The sequence below is a fragment of the Mesitornis unicolor genome, unplaced genomic scaffold, assembly GCF_000695765.1.
Source record: "Mesitornis unicolor isolate BGI_N332 unplaced genomic scaffold, ASM69576v1 scaffold41446, whole genome shotgun sequence".
In the NCBI taxonomy this organism is placed as follows: domain Eukaryota; kingdom Metazoa; phylum Chordata; class Aves; order Mesitornithiformes; family Mesitornithidae; genus Mesitornis; species Mesitornis unicolor.
Window position 1 is genome coordinate 1 of NW_010189669.1, and position 17,884 is coordinate 17,884.

General features: G+C 36.2%; 2 protein-coding genes across 2 annotated transcripts; one reads left to right on the forward strand and one right to left on the reverse strand.

Annotated features, from left to right (window-relative positions):
- The first annotated feature begins 89 nt into the window (after positions 1-89).
- EIF2AK1 (eukaryotic translation initiation factor 2-alpha kinase 1) lies at positions 90-14,491 on the forward strand. Its single transcript, XM_010186151.1, has 15 exons — positions 90-180; positions 393-551; positions 2,292-2,428; positions 3,125-3,156; positions 3,626-3,725; positions 4,541-4,621; positions 5,028-5,125; positions 6,734-6,787; positions 7,499-7,868; positions 8,813-8,924; positions 10,484-10,590; positions 12,852-12,972; positions 13,107-13,186; positions 13,570-13,803; positions 14,286-14,491. The coding sequence occupies exons 1-15, from the start codon at positions 90-92 to the stop codon at positions 14,406-14,408; spliced, it is 1,899 nt and encodes a 632-aa protein (XP_010184453.1). The 3' UTR covers positions 14,409-14,491.
- A 260-nt stretch (positions 14,492-14,751) lies between these two features.
- Positions 14,752-16,673, reverse strand: AIMP2 (aminoacyl tRNA synthetase complex-interacting multifunctional protein 2). Its single transcript, XM_010186150.1, has 3 exons — positions 16,432-16,673; positions 15,680-15,911; positions 14,752-15,273 (listed from the first exon to the last, which is right to left on the reverse strand). Exons 1-3 carry the CDS (start codon positions 16,537-16,539, stop codon positions 14,888-14,890), a joined length of 726 nt encoding a protein of 241 aa, XP_010184452.1. The 5' UTR covers positions 16,540-16,673; the 3' UTR covers positions 14,752-14,887.
- Between the last annotated feature and the right edge of the window lie 1,211 nt (positions 16,674-17,884).

A 17,884-nucleotide genomic window follows, 5' to 3' on the forward strand; every position in this document is an offset into this window, starting at 1 on the left:
TGGTAGGGTGGGAAGGAGGGTAGAGCCGCCGCCATCATCGTTCCCTGCCTTCCCCGTCGCTTTGAGGCAGCGGCCCCCGGTGGGGGGTGATGCAAGAACGGGCAGGCCCTTGGCAGCGCGCCCTGCCCGGCGGCCGCTGTGGGAGTTCGCCCTCCCTCGGGGAGAGCCTCGGCCTCTCCGGTTAGCATCTTTGTATATGCACTTAAAAAAATGAATTATAATTAAGTTCCTAATTACTGTCTTAAGCATCTCGCTCAGTGGCAGCTCGTACGGTGCCGTTCTGTGAGCCAGGGGTTGTGTGGAAGCTGTATGGGTTCACATGTGGTTTTGATATTTTGGTAAATAGGCATATGCTGAGACTTAAATTCATTTGTCTGACTGTCCTTTTCCAGAGTCGGATGTGCCAGCAGAGCTTCGAGTTGCAAACGGGTCACAAAAGTTTGTGAATTTTACTTCGACCATCCAAAACCAGCTGCTGCTTGTGTCGCTGCTGGAGCATCTCTGTCACATGTACACTCACAACCCCGTTCATTCGAGGTGTTTGTTCCGAAGTTAGTAAACTGCCTTACTGCAATACATACCAGATTCTTCTGTGCAGAATTACAGTGTAGTATCAGCACAAAGCTGCAGTTCTTACCGCACTGGGACAAGAGTAATTCAGAGAAGAGGATAAATGCCCTAATGGACCTACTGGGGAATGAGGACCTGTCTTATTTTTGAAAACAGTAACAGAGTGGTGGTGTAGATGGAAGGATCAGATAGTTCTGTTCCAGCTAAATCACGTGAGTTGCATCATGAGAAGAGTAGCAGGGTAAATTATTTAACTTAAATCTGATCTAAAAACACAGATAGAAGAGGAATTTAATAAAATTATTTATTAAGAAATATCGTGTAGTCTTCACTAAATATTTCAAAATTATAGTCTGTGAAAAATCAAAATAAATACCTTTGTAAGTCCTTTATTTTCCTGTAAAGTTTTTATACAATTCAGAGTGCTTGCATTTTTAGTTGTGAAGTGTTTCTTTTGAAATCTGTCTTTTTGGTATGTGACTTATTTTAGATATTTTGTTCATTTAAGCACATACTTAATGCATTGGAGAATCAATCTCCAAAGTTTTTCTCCTTACTACAGATGATTGTAAATATTAAAATCTAGTGTATTGCACATATGTGAAATTGAAGCCATTTATAGCATCCAGTAACAAAAGTGCAGACAACTGTCATTTTTTTGTTCTTGAAGTCTGATGCAGATGTTTGGCCCTGGGTCTTACTATTATCTCTGTCAAAACAAAAAAATATCGGGGGAAGAAAACTCAACCAAATATTCTGCATTTAGGAGAGGAACAAAAAGAAACCAAACCACCTGGGTATCTCCCAGAGTGTGTAGCTTCTTGGCTTCCCAGTGTTTTATGGACAATGATGGACCTCCATTGGTATAGTTTAAACCACTGTCTCAAGTGGAACAAGCCTGAAGAATAAAAGAAATACATATTGCAGTAATTGTATCTGTTTTGTGAATTTGGCTGGTATGTTGGTATGAGTGGGCTTTTCACACTTTTCTGTGTGTGTAACCGTGTCCATAAGACTTCTGTAACTAAATTCACGATTTCTTATAGATTCGCTTTCAATAAATTTTATCTCCTTTCAAAAAAAAGTGATAGGCTGACTTTTGATACACATCTTAAAAAACATCTTATGAGCAAGTTTAAGACTTTGGAACTCCTAAAACTTTTAAGTAGTTTTCATAGCATCTTCACAGTTGCACCCATCTCTAGTATTTGTTAGGTTTTTGTCTGCTATGGCGCTGTTCTACTCCAACTGAGAAAGATGTGCTTGGGGCAGAGTGAGAGAGTGACTTAGTTATTTACTATGAGTATGTGTGCAAATCTTGATGTTACCAGTTTTTATTATAAACATGTCCTTGTAATTGTAAACATGGTTTGAATGTATCTTTTCACTGATTAAAATTAGTCCAAGAGTAGCAACTAAGTGAATGGGTGGATGTTTGTATAATTCATCTGCTGAGATAAGGACAAAGAGGAGATGCAGTCGTGACCATGAAGGGCATGGTGAATAATTGTGTTATGCAAAAGGATTCCCACAGAGCAGCTCTAGTTTGGATTTAATTAGTTTTTATTGCTAAGAGTATGGGAAACACCATTAGGGTAGTAGTGACTGTTCAGTTTTTCAGATGCACTATTTTTCAAATACAGTTTCTCATTTAAAAAACAACAGGCTTTATTTATTGTCAGGCTTTATTTAATGTGATCTTTCTCTGTTCCTTTGTACAGTACTTCGTCAGGCTTTCACAAGAACAGGGTTGCTCTCCCCCTTTGCCTTCTGTGATGAATTTAGTACTGTAAGACTGCAGCATAATAGAGCCATTACTGAACTAATGAAAGCAGCTAATCAACAAATACTTAATGGGGTAAGCTTTGTTAAATTTCTCTGGCATCGTCTGCATTAAGGAATTAACATATCATTGCGTCCAAATAAGTTTTTGTTTGGAGGTTCTTCTAATATTGGGTTGGGTCTTTTTAATAATTATACGAAGTAGTACTGCCGTTCTACTTTAGCTGTTAGGGATTGTGTGTTCTGGTTCTGTTTGTGCAAATCAAAGCTTTTGAAACCAGCAATATTTTGTAATAATAATGAAGTTTAGAAATCTCTGTAAACACAGGTAAGGACAGACATCCATTTTCAACTTTTAACAGTTCTAGTTATGTTAACACCCTCGTATTTATATTAGCGAAGGGCATAATTTGTATACCCTATAATGTGCTTCAGACTGAATCAGACCAGTTTGCTTATCTCACTGCTTGAACTAAGCTAGTTAATTTTGTCTTAAGCACATTTTAGAGCCCTCGTTTTTATCCTGTTTGCTAGCAGAACTCTAAAAGGGCAGTAATCTCTCCAGCAGAGAGATGTTAGCAGATTACTGGTGGGATAATAATACTTCAATTTGCTGAAGCTCTCTGCAAAATGTGAGTGGCTATTAGTAACCCCATTTTCTTCTAAGAATGTAGTTGTAGTTTCTACTTTGATTAAGCTGTCCATGCTGATGGTGTAGTAGACCTGTTATTCTGTATGGGATATTCTTATGTTGGATTTTGTTGTTTCATAGGAACTTGATAATGGAGATTCTCATGCAATTGGGTATGTATTCAAAGCATTTAGAAATATTAAATTAACTCCCTCCCTAAAGTTCTGTGCTCTACTGAATTTAATTAGTACTGCATTTCCTATACTGCTCTGAAACATAAGAGTAAAAGTGAAAATTTCTCCATCCATTTCTCCATTCCATTTCTCCATTCTCCATTCTCCTGTCAAAATTATTTGGTAAAAATTCCCTTGGTACAACTCTCATGGTTAGTACCACCATTCAGGAAAATAAGATTTATCAGGCTTATGCCTTTAAGAAATCTTAATAATTCTGTTAATACACTGGGTGGATTTGTAGCACATGCTGTAGCAGTCAGCTGGTTTTCAGTATTCGCTGTGTTGATGTCCGTATCTTCTTTTCATAATGTAAATAGTGTTTCTAGATTGTGTACACCTGTAGCCTATATAATACCTTACTTATAAGTTGCAATTAAGTTTAATGCAGCCTAACTTTTTTGATTAGGGAAAAAGAAGTTCTCTTTGAAGCACAGACTTCACGATACTTGAATGAATTTGATGAGGTTGCAAAGCTAGGAAGAGGTGGATATGGTAAAGTATACAAGGTATTCTTTACGTTCTGTTTATAACTGATCAGTTTTATCTAGTTTTTCTATGACATTTAGAGTTACTGATTTGGCGATTTTGTTTATTTTTCTAATAGAACACAAAAAATACTTTCCAATAGAACAGGTAAAATCCCACACATGTGAAAGATGTTGGCATTTCATTTCAAAGGATGCTTACAGTTCCTGTTTTCTGTTTGTTGGAAGCAGGATATATCATATGTTTTACTTTGTACCCTTTGCTTTGACCCTTTTAAAGTGAATGAAAACTCGTTATTTCTTTTGTGAAGTATTGTGATATATTCGGCTTAACATAGCTACAGAAACTGATTAGTCTACACACCGCAATGTTCTAGTTGTGGCTGCTTGAAAAAAAGCAACCTTAATATGAATGTTAACTGTCCAACCCAGTGTTGAATTGTATTAAATACTTGCAATGTAAGGCCAGCCCAAGGTTCCGCGCATGGTATGTGCCATATGTAAATGACAGATGTGGTCTCACAGTTTTAAAGAGAAGCTGTTTAGGCAGTTATCAGGACCTATCAGCATTTTTTTTTATTGATGGAAAGGTAGCTGTAAAGCTGTATATTTCACAAAGGTTGGATTACATGTTTGCAGTCCTGAAAGAAGGCAGAAGTAGAATATCCTTAGGTAGCTGGGTCCTAATCCAAGTTTCATTCTCTGATAAGGGTACAAGATTATCTGAATGGACTGCAGAAATTAATTTTTGGAAAATAGTTGGTTGTAAAGGATTTAACAATTCATTGATCAAAACACATTAACATCTAATCTTGTCCTATTGCAATTACTTTCAGGTCAGAAACAAGTTAGATGGTCAGTTCTATGCTATTAAAAAAATTAACATTAAGAAGGCTACAAGAAGAGATTGCATGAAGGTATTCCATTTCCTATGTTTCATGTCTCTTTTAACTTCCTGTCTGCTCTAGTTGATTTTGATTTGATTTAGTAATGCAGTTAATGTTTCCCAGAACATCACAAAGTTAATAACTTTTTTTACGCATTTTAAAATTTCTAAAGATTTGACCCTGTCAATACCTAGGAGGAAAAAATTAAATGAGAGATATTTACGTCCATTAAAAGAAGCATATTATTAACTTGAATTTGATAATCTCTGCAACTGTGAAAATCATAATTTGTGTTAAAGCTCCTAAATTTTCTTCATTACTGTAATAATTTTATATGTTCTATCTCTCTCAGAAACTGTTTTTTTTTGTTTTCCTTTGGGTTTACTAAGCACTCAGTATAAAGGACAGTCATACTGTTTCTTTTTGGTCTTTTTAGGTGCTACGAGAAGTTAAAGTTCTGGCTGGGCTGCAGCATCCTAATATTGTAGGCTATCACACAGCTTGGATGGAATATGTTCAAACATTACACCCTAAAGGAAAGTACATCATGCTCTGTAATTCTTGCTTGCATCCTGCTTATAACTTCTGTACTGTTATTTGCAGGAAAGTAGTACTTCTCTCATAAAATAACTATTTTTTTCATGTCCTTAAAATAAACAAGATAAAGCAAACTACAGGTGACCACCAGGTCTTCATGTCCCTGTCTGCACTTCAGTCTCTTGCCTAATGACTTACCTATTACTTAGTGATGAATTTGGACCTGTGAAAGTCTTAGTTTCACTTCTGGTTATATATGAGAAAGTTTTCAAAGTTTTGTGAAGTGCAGTGGGATGCAGTGCAAACCTTTTAACACAAAAAGTAGTGAGTTGACAAGGAGAAGAATGAATACTGGGAATGAGCCACTTCAGATATTGGGGTGGAAAGTGATGAATAGGGGGAAAAAAACCACAAATTTGCTGCCATGTTTTGAAATCTCAGAGCTGTAGCAAAACTAGGATAAATTTCCCACCATGCTTCTCTTCCTATCTGGAAAAGACTTCAGAAAAACTGAAGGAACTTGGAGATAAATACCTCAATGGCAAAAAAAAAAAAATCCCTCTTCTTTGGTATTCCACAGGAGGGTTTATACATTTGAGGAATTGTGTTTCTTAGTTTAGCAGCAGCAGAGCAATCTGGTTTTTTGGGTATCAGCCACTGTCTGTAACAGTTGAGAATTTATCTTATTTATTTCACACTTTTTTCCCCTGACCAATTTTTTTCCTCTTCAGTTTCCTACACTTTGTCCTTTGGTCCCCTTGTAACCCTAATGCCTTGGTCCTTTTCTTTCCTGTCCTTTTCTGGAATGGCTTTAGCAGTGAAATCTTTTGATCCTTTCTTAGTGGGAGGTTTGCTTATGCTCTGTATGACTTTACTGCTTTCCAAGTCAGTGACTTGACGCCCACTCGGCTATAAGCACAAAAGAAAAAGCATAGGAAGTTGATAGTACAGTAAAACAGAGAAGACACTTCAACCAATCACACTGAGAATCTTGAATGATGCAGCTTTTTAGTGCTAGGAGTACTTCACAAGTTTGTAATAGTGATGATGTAAGTACGTGACTAGATCTATAGGGATGTACTGTCCTACTTAATGATCTTCCTTGGCTTACAAGATCAGTGTTTCACGTTGCTTCTGTGTGCTAAAACAAACTGCTTTTTCGCATAAATAGACAATTTTATTGAATATTATTTCCAAAATATCAGGTGTCTTCAAAGCAGCAGGGTGATGCAAGGGATGGTGCCTTGCAGAGTTGCTTCTTTAACTGTGTGTTATCATTATAAGCCCTAATTTTGTACAGGCTAACTTCTTAAAGGTGAAATCTAGGCGAATGTGTAAGAGAGCCCAGTACAACCCTTTCAGTAAACCTGTACAATATGTATTTTATTTTCAATTAAAGAAAAATGAAAAATACATTATTATTAAATACCTAATATTAGGATTGCTTCTTAGTAGACTAAGAAACATTTTGCAGTAGCAGAAATAGAGAAAAATTTATTTACAGGTAATGAAATTAAATTCAGTAAGATGTAGCTTAAATGTTAATTTATAGTAAATATATGCATGGCTTGTTTTGTAAAATACAATATTTATCTTTCATCCAATAGATAAAACAATAATGGAGTTGCAGCCATTATCTTTGGAACCAGAAAGTGGCAAGTAAGTATTATAAATCTCAATTATAACATTTATTTGGCTTTAACATAAGGCTGCTTTTTTTTAAGTAATGTTAAAAGAGTACAGAATTCAGGATATATTGCACAAGTGCTTTTTGCATCCAAATTATAACCAAAAAAAAGTCTTAATTATCCTTGTAATTATGTCTCTTGTTGCGTAAGCTGAAGAATATTACTGGCTAGTTCTACCTTCTGTGGATCTACCTTCTGTGGATCTCTCAGTATCTGAGAACCTGAATGCAGTACTGGGCTTCAAGTTTACTTTAAAGTTCTGTGCCAGTCAGCAACACCAATTAGTGCTGTGGTGTCTTATTAGGGTGATGGGGCCTTCTGTTTCTCAGAAGTGTTGATTAGCCCTTTCAATAAGGGGATGGAGTCGTATGAGAAATACAGTGTAACTTCCAAAGTTTAAAGGAATGGAGATGCAATGTACTTCTGTTCAGTGAATGCTGTGACCTAGGACTGTATGTGTGAGCTGTCTGGGTCAGCTGTTGGGAATCCCAGCTGGGGGAAGGTATTAAAATACACTGCCAATTATGTAATCCAAAAGTTTTATATGGGGAACCAGCCGAACTCTTACTCTGGAATGCATTTTGCAATTGGGGGGAAAGAAAAAAAGTTTTCATAACAGTGTATCACAAACCTATGGTATGAAACGTATTTTGATTTCTCTCCCTTATTTTATTATTTTCAGTGATCACTGTCGCATTCAGAGTGTGGAAAGTGGTAGCTCGATTATTTTTGCTGACCTTACTTCAGAAGAAAAGAGGTCCTGTGACAGTACTAGTCTTAGGAATCTAGATAGCAAATTAGTGCAGAATATGGATATCAGGAATGATTTTACAAACGGCAATAGTAAAGAGAGTATGAAAACAGGAGTATATGAATTATCCATAGAATTACAAGAAGACTCTGTGAGTAGTCTTAGCAGTAGATCAACTGCTGTGAAAAATCATTCAGCCCAAGGACCTGATTCTAGTCTGGAGCAAGATGCTAGTACTGGAAGTAAGTCCTGGACTGAAGAATGCTCCAAGAATGATGTAGCACTCTGTGGAGAGTTTGAGGTAAATACAGTTCTCTTTAAATACACTTAACTGATGCCTAATTTAATTATGTTTGTAAAATAGAGTTTGGTAGACAGAGGAATGATTTATAATGATAAATTTTTAAAAAATTACTCCAATTCGAGCCAAAAATACAGACAGTTTTTACTTAAGTGGATAACAGCTTTACATGGAAGCTGACCAGAGGAACTGGCAAAATTCAGTATACAAGGAAGTTTCCATGTGTTGGTTTATCTTGGGTCCTTTCAAAGTACCTACATGAATGGAAAGTACTACTGCATAAACCAAAACCATCAAACTTGAAAATCTTCAGCATTCAGTAATAATGGCTAACTCAGATATTATTGATGAAAGTGTCCAGGTATGTAATGTGGTGCCTATGCTGTGTAGGGGATTACATGTGAAAGAGGGAAGCAGGTTTGGGCAGGGAATCGCCACTCAGCCTATCTATGCTTCTAAAACTGTTGGCATTCATACCACTGAAATGTTTTGTTTAACATAGCCAGCTCTGGAATGCTTCAAGCTTTTGCTGTCATTTGGAGTTCTCTCTTGGAAGAAATCCAAGATTTTAAAGGTGTTTGCTCGAGTTGTCCAGGTTATCAATTCAACCAGAACATTGTCAGAAACTGAGTATGAAGTTACGTGTTCATGTTAATAAGTAATAAAATTCCGTATCAATAAGTTGGGTTTTCTTCCTATTTCATATTAATTTACACTATTTTCTTAAGCCAGAATGAATGTCTGTTTAGTACGTCTTTAAACTCTGCTTTGAATATTAAGCATCTGCTTCTTGAATGCAGTATATTAGTAATACTGTATTTTATGTCATTTTGGTATATTTTTTTTAGTTTAAGAAACATTTTGTTTTTATGAGCTTTAAAGAAAATAAGGAAATACTCTTCATATTACAGTGCCAAAATTATAGGCCATTATTTTTTTATTAGGTGCAGTATCATTTGATGCTTCATATACAAATGCAACTGTGTGAAATATCCTTGTGGGACTGGATTTTTGACCGTAATAAAAGATGCATTGAGAGAACAGAAGAAACTTTCAGTAAGATTCATCACTGTCTTAAAAATTTATGTATTTATTATAAAGCAAATATATTTTTTCCTAATTGGAAGTCCATTTGCCTGCTTTTGCAGATCTTTTTCATTAGTTTTTATTCACTTAATCAAATAGTGACTAGTATTGAATCTTTGTATGATAGATGTTTGTAAAAGAGATTTAAATTCATAAATTTTAGACAGCACTTCAAAAAAGAATGAATGTATGCCTGAGGCATAGCAGTTACCTGGAGGGATCTGTGCCTTGGCAATACTATTAATTTGGAGTAGAGTTTTTTTAGTGACGGAATCTGCTTTTTCTCAGTAAGCTGTTAAAATAATGAAATTTTGCAGTCTTGCTGCAACAAAATAGAGCTCTTCACAGGCCTGTCTATTGTGGAAAATATAAATATTTCTTTTGTTCCAGACAGGTTACAACATACTTAAAAGCTTTAAGATTCTTAAGTTTGTTTTTAAGAATGAAAACACAGGCTAATTTGTCATTGGTCTAAAGAATCTAACATTTACTTAGCTTGAATGGTCAGAGTAGTTTTCACACTCTGATACCAAGCTGTCTTCAATAATTGTTGACATTTGAAAGAATAAGTTTAATGCTCTTAAAGCTTTTAAAGCATTAGAGACATGTTCCTTTCACTGGGGTGGCTGTATTAGAAAAAGCGTATGTTTAATAGATTGTAAGACATAAACTGTATGATTAATGATTAATCTTGGTTTTAATCACTCTAAAGATAAATTTGTTGTTCTCTTTAGTCATGGAGTAAGGTTTACCAGCAAACCATCAGCTGACTTCCACTGATCTCTCCTGCAATCACAGTCTTTTTAGCTTTCATAAGCTAAAAGATGACATTACTGGTCAGGGAATGACAAAATTACTAGGGTGCTTGACCTTGCAAAATGCTCTTTTCATGCATTTTCACAGGCGACAGGAGAGGAAAGGTGAATGCTTTCATAGTTTAAACATTAAGAAACAGAAACCCAAGTAGGAGTGAATGGTGAGTGTTCAGAGTGGCAACAGATATGTTAGATCTGGATCATTAGATTGAGAAGACAGTGTAGATAGTAAGTTCATTTTGAACAGCTACAGCCAGAGGAGATTTGGGAATTTCAGAGAGTAGCACAACAGCAGAAGGATTAGGATCCAAAAAGGAAGGGTGCAAGTTGATGCAGAAAACATGTAATTACATAAATTAGTATGATTTTATCTGGAACTGTATTTTTCATTCTAATTCAGTACTTAGATGGACATAAAGGCTTAAATTTCTAATCAGATAACTAACAGATGAGGTTTGGAGGAATGTTTTCAGGCAGACATACGCTCATGTCCCTTGAACTTTCCTTTTTGGAATTTTGATGTTAGTGACTTTTTGCTGTTTCAAAAATACTCTCTTAGGAGAAACATGGGAAATTCCATTTTTAAAATATGCTTGTGCTGTTAAAATTTTCATCCACATTATAAATAAACAAAATTTAACCAGACATGCCACCATAAACTTAGATTACTGACTAGAATTAGCTGTAATAATTTAGATTTTAAATTGCTTTAAGGTCCATACCATCTTGTGGATGTCTGCTGGACAATGAAAATTTTTCAAGAGTTAGTAGAAGGAGTGTGCTATATCCACAGTATGGGAGTGATGCATCGAGACATTAAAGTAAGTTCATTGAATTATTCCTTGTGGTTAAAGAAAAAAAAAAGGTAACTTACATTATGGGAGAATGAAAGCAACTTCACAGTTATATTTGAGATTACTTGAGCTCTTAAGAATTTAGCTGTTACATGTGAAAAAATACATAGTCTCCTCTATACTGGTACCATACTTTCTTTACTATAAGCATAGTATTCAATTACATTGACTTACAAGTGGATTATGATTAAGCTCTGGAAACATCTTAACCTTTGTGAAGCCATTTCCTTGTCCGAAACAGGGATGGTCAGATTGGTTTTGTTTTGTCTTGGTCTTTCCTTAACCAGGGTGGGGCCTAAAAAAAAAAAAATCTGTTAAAGCAAAGCCACTTGACTACACCTCAGTCTGCCAACAGTGTATCAGCTTTTGAAAATATGTTCTACTTATAGTTACTTGCTTTAAAAAAATTCCCTGAGTTGGAAGTAATTGCTGTCTTTCAAAATCGTTGCAGTCTTCTCTAAAGGACTGAAACTGTATGTGATATTAGTGACTGAATGAAGTGTTTTAGTTTCATTCCTATTAAAAGTAACAGAAAGCAGACTTAAAAAAATAGCACCACTTTGAATTATTAGAATAGGATACCCTTATATAAAAGCATGTGTTCCTGTGAAGTTTTTTTGGAACTGTAATCATAAGAATAGTTTTTACTTACTGGCTGGCTTAAATGTGAAGCACAGGGAGATGTATCTTGCTTCCCCCCAGCCCCTTAAACTGATAGAATCGAATACCAAGGAAGTGAATGTGTATTTTCCTGCTCTGCTTTTCCTACAGAGGTTCTCTGCATCTGATGCAGTAGCTATATGAGGAAATTAATGTAAAAATCATCTTGATTATTAAAACTCCACATGTGGAAACTTGAAACTACTTGAAAACACCACAATCTTCATTCTGGGTGAATTTTAAATTTTCAGCTGACTATTTCAGGGTCAACTGTGTTTCAATTTGATTTCCAGTTTAGCATCATCGTGACCTTGTTGTCTGAAGGTCTGGTAGTTGTCTGAAGAATTTCATGCAGTTGCTGGGAGCCTGGTTTTGAGTCAGTGCTCATAGTCTTCACCATATATTATTATTATGATTTTGCAGATATCTTGCAGAGACAGTAATTTCTGTGATAATAAGAAAGTCTTTTGGCATTTGAAATTCTGAGAACAGAAGTCCAAGCGGGTAGGCATCCTTGATTATCTCTCAACTGCAGTGGCTATGAGAAGCCTAGCAACTTGTTCAGCAGCGTTGTAGCTTTTAAATTAGAGCTGCATTGAAGAAATTAAAATAGTTGACCATCCTTTGTTAAACTATTCATGTCTGCTTAATGGAAGTTCAGCTATTTCCTTCCTATTATCTGAGCAGGCCTCATGAGTAGTTGTTAGTCCTTCATGATCTTGATTGAGTATGTTGCAGGATGCCTGGTTCTAGACTAGCTTTGAAGTAACCACATTATTCAGTGCATATTTTAAATGTACCATAAAATCAGCAAATGCTAATGAAAAAAAAAAGCCTTAAGTTGCCTTTGCTTCCTTGCTACTGCTAACTTCTAGTAGGAGAAAAAAACCCGTGTACTAAGCAATAGTGCTTTCACTTCTCATCCAAATATACCTAAGCTCAGAAACCTTGTCATGTAGACTAAGGAAAACCAGGAACTTTGTATGACATTTAATCTGTTAAGTATCTCTTTTTTTCCTAGATATGTAATGCTAGCATTTCTTCTCCTTAGTGGTACTAAAGCCAAAATATATGGATAAAACTGTTTTGGTTTTTCCAGTCAGTGCTCTCTACTCAAATATCTCATCACTTTTTTTTCATAGCAGTTTCCCTGAACCAAGTAGTGTGTTGCAGCTCTGCTTACCATATAGAAAAGTATATTTTGTTTTACATTATGTCTCGCCCAAAGATGATTTTTAGTCCTCCTTCCTGTCACATCAGTTGGTCTAATTTGCTGTCTGTTCTTGCCTGTTCCTGTTTACTGTTCTGAAAACTTTCCAGTTTTTGCAGGGGGAGGAAGTACTTTGTCTTTGTATTAAATCTTTGTTTTTCCTGTTTTGTTTTTTCTACCTCTTTTTCTAGATCCTTCATATGTGGTCTTTCTCCCCAAATGATGTTGTTAACACAAAGTGTTAAATAATTATCTTTGTAACTGTGAAACACTGGATTTTATAGACTTCGAAACAGCTGAAATGTCATTAATTCTTTATATAGATGTATTTGAGATTTTATACTGTCTTGTTTTTCAGCCCAGAAATATCTTTCTACATGGATCAGATCATCGTGTGAAAATAGGAGACTTTGGATTAGCCTGCGAAGACCTTATTTTGGATGATTCACACCAGTGGTTTAAGACAGAAAGGATAAATGGTAAGAGAAAAAAGCATAGTGGAGTTTCTATGATATTACAACTATTAAATATTAAAGCCATTAAATATTAAATTCTTAAGTAAAATGGTAACAATGTAACACTAAGCTGAGTAAGTCTAATTGCCTTTTTAAAGGATTGACGCATACTTCAGGTGTGGGGACTTGCCTTTATGCTTCACCAGAGCAGTTGCAGGGATCTCACTATGATTTCAAGGTAGGGAGTAGTTTGGTTTTTTCCTATTAACACATGATGATAGGCAATAGGAATAACAAGCCTTTCAGTAGGTAAATACATAATATTTGGTAAATACATAAATATTTATCCTACTGTTACTCCTAATGTTTTTGTTGAGACATGGATTTCAACTTTGCCTTCTAGTTTGCTACTGATGCAAAAACTGTTTCTAAGATCATCTGGTGGAATCTGTAGAGATTGAATCTGTGTTCCTTTAGTAGTGTCATGATACTCTTCATATCATCATAAAACTTAACTATTGTGGAACTCTTTCATACTGTGATTTTTTTAATGAGAAAAAGGAATCTAGAATAATTAAAAATGGCAGTTATCCCAGAACTTTTTCTTCACCCTGTTACCAGTCAGACATGTACAGCATGGGTGTTATCCTGCTAGAACTCTTCCAACCGTTTGGAACAGAAATGGAAAGAACAAAAGTTCTTACACACTTAAGGAATGGCCAAATTCCTCATACTTTCTCTAAAAAATGGCCTATTCAAGCCAAGTACGTTAAGCTCCTCACCAGTCAGAGATCTACAGAAAGACCAACTGCTGCTCAGCTTCGTGAAAGTGAGCTGTTTCATACCACAGAACATGTAAGTTATGCCAATAACATCAACCTTTATAGGATAAGGAAATAAAAAAAGAAAATGTCCTCTGTTTCCCTGCCTATTATGGTTTTTAAATTTGTTTAAACTTAAGAAGACTGTGTGATTGAGACTTTTTCTCCCCTTCCCATTTACAGTGTTTATCCTGCTGTATTAATTTTTCTGGTGAAATGAGATAAATAGTCACTAAGTGTATGTAATTTTATGAAGACTGGACAGTTGCTTTACATATAGCTTGAGGTATTTCTATAGGTCAGAAAAGCTTTTGAAGCTTTTCATCAGCTCTGCAGAATCTTTTTTATAATCTTCCCTTTCCTTGCCACACTTTTTTGTTTGTAGATTAAGTTGTAGTATCCAATATGCAGAATAGCTGTGGTGCTGCAGCGTGTGTCTGTAGTGGATTGCAAACACCATTCAAATAGGTTAAGAAGGCTTTATCCTTATTAAAGTAAACCAACTCTCATTTTCAGGTTATTTCTGACCTGCAACAGAAGGTGAGACAGCAAGAGGAAGAAATAGAGAAACTGAGGGAGAGAATAAGACTGCTTTCTGAAGAACGAGATGAACATATGACACTAGGTTCTCCTGTTTAAGTATAGGAAGAAGTAACCTCTATTGTATGCTAAATTATACAAAACATTTCTTGTTTACGTAAAACTATTTCAATGCCTTTTGATTTTTCCTGTCTGTTCTTTAAAGGTATTAATCTTTTTGTCTTAGTTCAGAAGTTTCCAGTCAACAAAAAGGATTCATGTCACACTTAGCTTCAGTACAATTTAACTTGTGTAAATAAGCGTTTGGGTTACAGGGAAAATATAAGCAAAAATTAAAAGTGTAGCTTGTATTGATATAGGACTACTTTAGATACCTTATAATTGTTAAAAAAACTTGCATGTTATGCATCAGTTACTAAAAAGGAAGGTCACACCCAAAAGGTAGCTGTAATGTTTTTATTGGTTTTAGAATTCTGTCTAACTGTAGTACTTGAATACATCTCAGAAGGGACTCAAACCACTACAGCAGGCATGAACTGGAGTACGATTAAAATTACACCATTGTGAAGAATACAGGTTTACTTCAGTAGCTTCATAACAGAGCTGAAAGGTGCCAAGTTCTCACATGATTTCATCCATTTTTGCACATTGGCTGGGGCGGCATTTGCACTACCTGTCTGCTGAAGTGCACACCATGCAACAATGTCTGCTACAGTGAGTTCATTTCCCACCAACCACGATGACTTGCCCAGGGCAGCATTCATGGAGCGCAAGACCGCTCCTTTTTCCTTACTGCTGCCTTCTTTTAGCTGGAAGATGGCTGTATCAACCCAGCTATCAATCAGAGTTGAAGTAACTGCATTGTACTTCTGGCCAAACAGGGAAAAGAGAAATCTGGCGATGTTCCCCTCTCCTTCAATAGGGCACATTGTTTGAATGCTAAACTTCATCTGGGGTTTTGGAACTGAAATTAAGAAAAGAAAAAGAAAAAAGTGAGTATCACATAGCAGAGAAGTTAAATATAATGGTAATTCTATGATGTAAACTTCAGCCCAATCTCCCACTAATTTCTATTCTAGTAAACTTATTTGTAGAAACTGAAAAAGATTTCTATTAAAAAAATGCAGTGGGTACAACCAACCCTGTAAATGCCACGTGTAGTTTAATAGCAATAACCCCAAACGAGAATCTTCCTCCTCTGTCCCCATCATTGTTCACAGCGATAAGAGAGTAAAAATGTTATCTGCAGTATGTATCCATCATTTGTTGGCACAAAGCCACCAAAGCATCTGTTGTCAAGGTTTTAGAACACAAGTTTCATTTTCTCACCTACTGTAAAATACTGATCTACAAGATAAATTCATTCTTACCATCCTTCCAAATAAGAGTAAAGCCCAGCTGATACTTGTGACGTGGCTGCTTCTTCATCTGCTCTCCAAAGCATTTCAAGAGGTTTTCTGGCACGCTTTTCACCGATGAATGGGTATGAACAGCTGATAATATTTTATAGCGTTCACAAAGCAGACTGTGTAGTACTAATAGTGACAGCGGAGGTAGAGAAGGATTTGCATTGATTACGATATCTTTCAGGCCACCATAATCCTGCATGGAAAGTAAAACATTCAGCAGCTGAGACACATTCCAGATGACACTATGAAGTAGTGGTGTTTTCATGTGACACCAAAGTGTACATAGCCATGCATACATCTGAAATTCTAATATTAAAATAATTCAAGTTTGGACATTTAAAGCTTGTTTAAACATTTTAAAATCTTCTTTCTTCATAATTCAAGAACATTACTGAGGTAAATTCTAGTCTAATCTGAAGCCAAAGTCAGAATTTCCAGTTAGTAACAAACAAGAAACCAACTGTCATAAGTTCAAAATTAACCAGTCTTGCTTGGACTTCTATCCAAATGAGAACAGATAGTAGATTTAGTATTTTTAAACATTTGTATCTATAATCTGGATGCCCAGAATGAAATAGCAGTTGTAGGCTATTTCTAAGGACATAAGACTTGTATATTGAGTTCAAGTGTTCCAAGTTTTAATGCCACTCAAAATCGTGGAAGTCTGAGAGCAAAAAAAGTATCTATCAATGCATGTGCTCAACTAAACTTACCTTCCCAAGCATCAAATCTAAATCTGCTCCATTTGTTGTCAAAGGAGAACACTCATCAGTTTGAATGATATTGGTTACATCAAAGTCAGCATCTGGGGTTTGTATCATCTTTGAGAGACCATCGACAGCGCTCTTCAGTTCATACAAGCGTCTCAGAATCTCTTCCTGGCGGGATTCAAGTGCCTGAAGTGATGGGTCAGCCTCTTCCTATAGGAGAGGAAGAAACGGGGTCACATAAATGTTCACTCAGCATGCTTGACAAGAAGTTTTGAGAGATTTTAAGCACTCAAATAACTGGAGTGTCATGGAATGTCGTCGTCTTACGTCTATCAGTTGTCACTTTTCTTTTGTCTGTACCAATGTGATGAAAAATGCATTATTTAATCAAACCTCTGACAATTTCCTGTTTAACATATTTTTAAGCCACTAGCTACAGCAAGCTCATTATGTAGTGAAATCTGACCACAACCACGGAAACTTAAAAGTTGGCAGTGAAGCGCTGAATTAAAGCCTGAGAAACCAAAGTTAGTTTGTCAGGATTCCTGTCTTACCAGTCTCTTATCTTACAGTACTACTTCCTTTAAAAGATTAAAATATATTCCTGTGGGAAGTTTTAAGTCTACAAACTTACAATAATGTTAAAGAAAAATCTTTATATAGATAATCCATTTCTAAGAATCCTGAACAAGGACGAAAGAAACCCGACCTATCCACCAAACTTCCTTCTTTCAGTCTAATGGCCAGAGATGACAAGAAAGGTATCCAAGTGAAGTCTTGATACCCACTAACACAATAGTCTCAAAGACAAGACATGGAAACAACTCTTAAGTGACCGTTATTTGGCCACCACACAATTCTGTGAAATAAAAACCACTCTCGGAGGAGACGGGTAGTTAATACTTTGCTGTTGCAATAGGAGGGTATCTTAGTAAGCATCCCTGTGGAGTTCTGTCCCAGGTCTCATCCTGCTCTATCTGCACCAGCAACCTGGGCAAGGGCACAGCAAGTGAAAAGAACACTGAAAAGATGCGATGGCATCAAGCTAAAAGCAGCCACAAGCAGCCTGGAAGAATTCAAAGCATTCCTGGCGCCACAGAGGCTGATGTCAGCTGATTAACATAACACAGTATTTTGCATTTTTGCCTTATTTAAGTAGGGGACATAGCGGGTGTGCAGCTGGGCAGTTCCTATCTCAGTAGCAGGAAAGAAAATAGACCTGAGCCAACAGAGCAATGATGCAGCAGGAAGGGACAGCGTCACCGACCCAAGGGTTTGCAAGGCCTCAGCTCGGCACGGAACGCAAACAAGGGCGATTAGAAACAAAAATTGAGAAAGAGACACACAAGATTGCGGAAAAGCCAAGTTAGGAATTACCGAAGACTTTAAAAGTATTACAGAGAAACTTCTGAAGAAGCGGAGCTTATCTACCCCTGGTACGCGAGGAGGAACCAGG

Coding starts and splice junctions, on each gene's coding strand:
- EIF2AK1 (XM_010186151.1), top strand. CDS start 90: ATGCAAGAACGGGCAGGCCCTTGGCAGCGCGCCCTGCCCGGCGGCCGC. Junction 3,726..4,540: donor GATATGGTAAAGTATACAAG/GTATTCTTTACG, acceptor AATTACTTTCAG/GTCAGAAACAAGTTAGATGG. Junction 4,622..5,027: donor CAAGAAGAGATTGCATGAAG/GTATTCCATTTC, acceptor TGGTCTTTTTAG/GTGCTACGAGAAGTTAAAGT.
- AIMP2 (XM_010186150.1), bottom strand. CDS start 16,539: ATGATACAAACCCCAGATGCTGACTTTGATGTAACCAATATCATTCAA. Junction 15,912..16,431: donor TAGATTTGATGCTTGGGAAG/GTAAGTTTAGTT, acceptor CTTTCCATGCAG/GATTATGGTGGCCTGAAAGA. Junction 15,274..15,679: donor TACTCTTATTTGGAAGGATG/GTAAGAATGAAT, acceptor TCTTAATTTCAG/TTCCAAAACCCCAGATGAAG.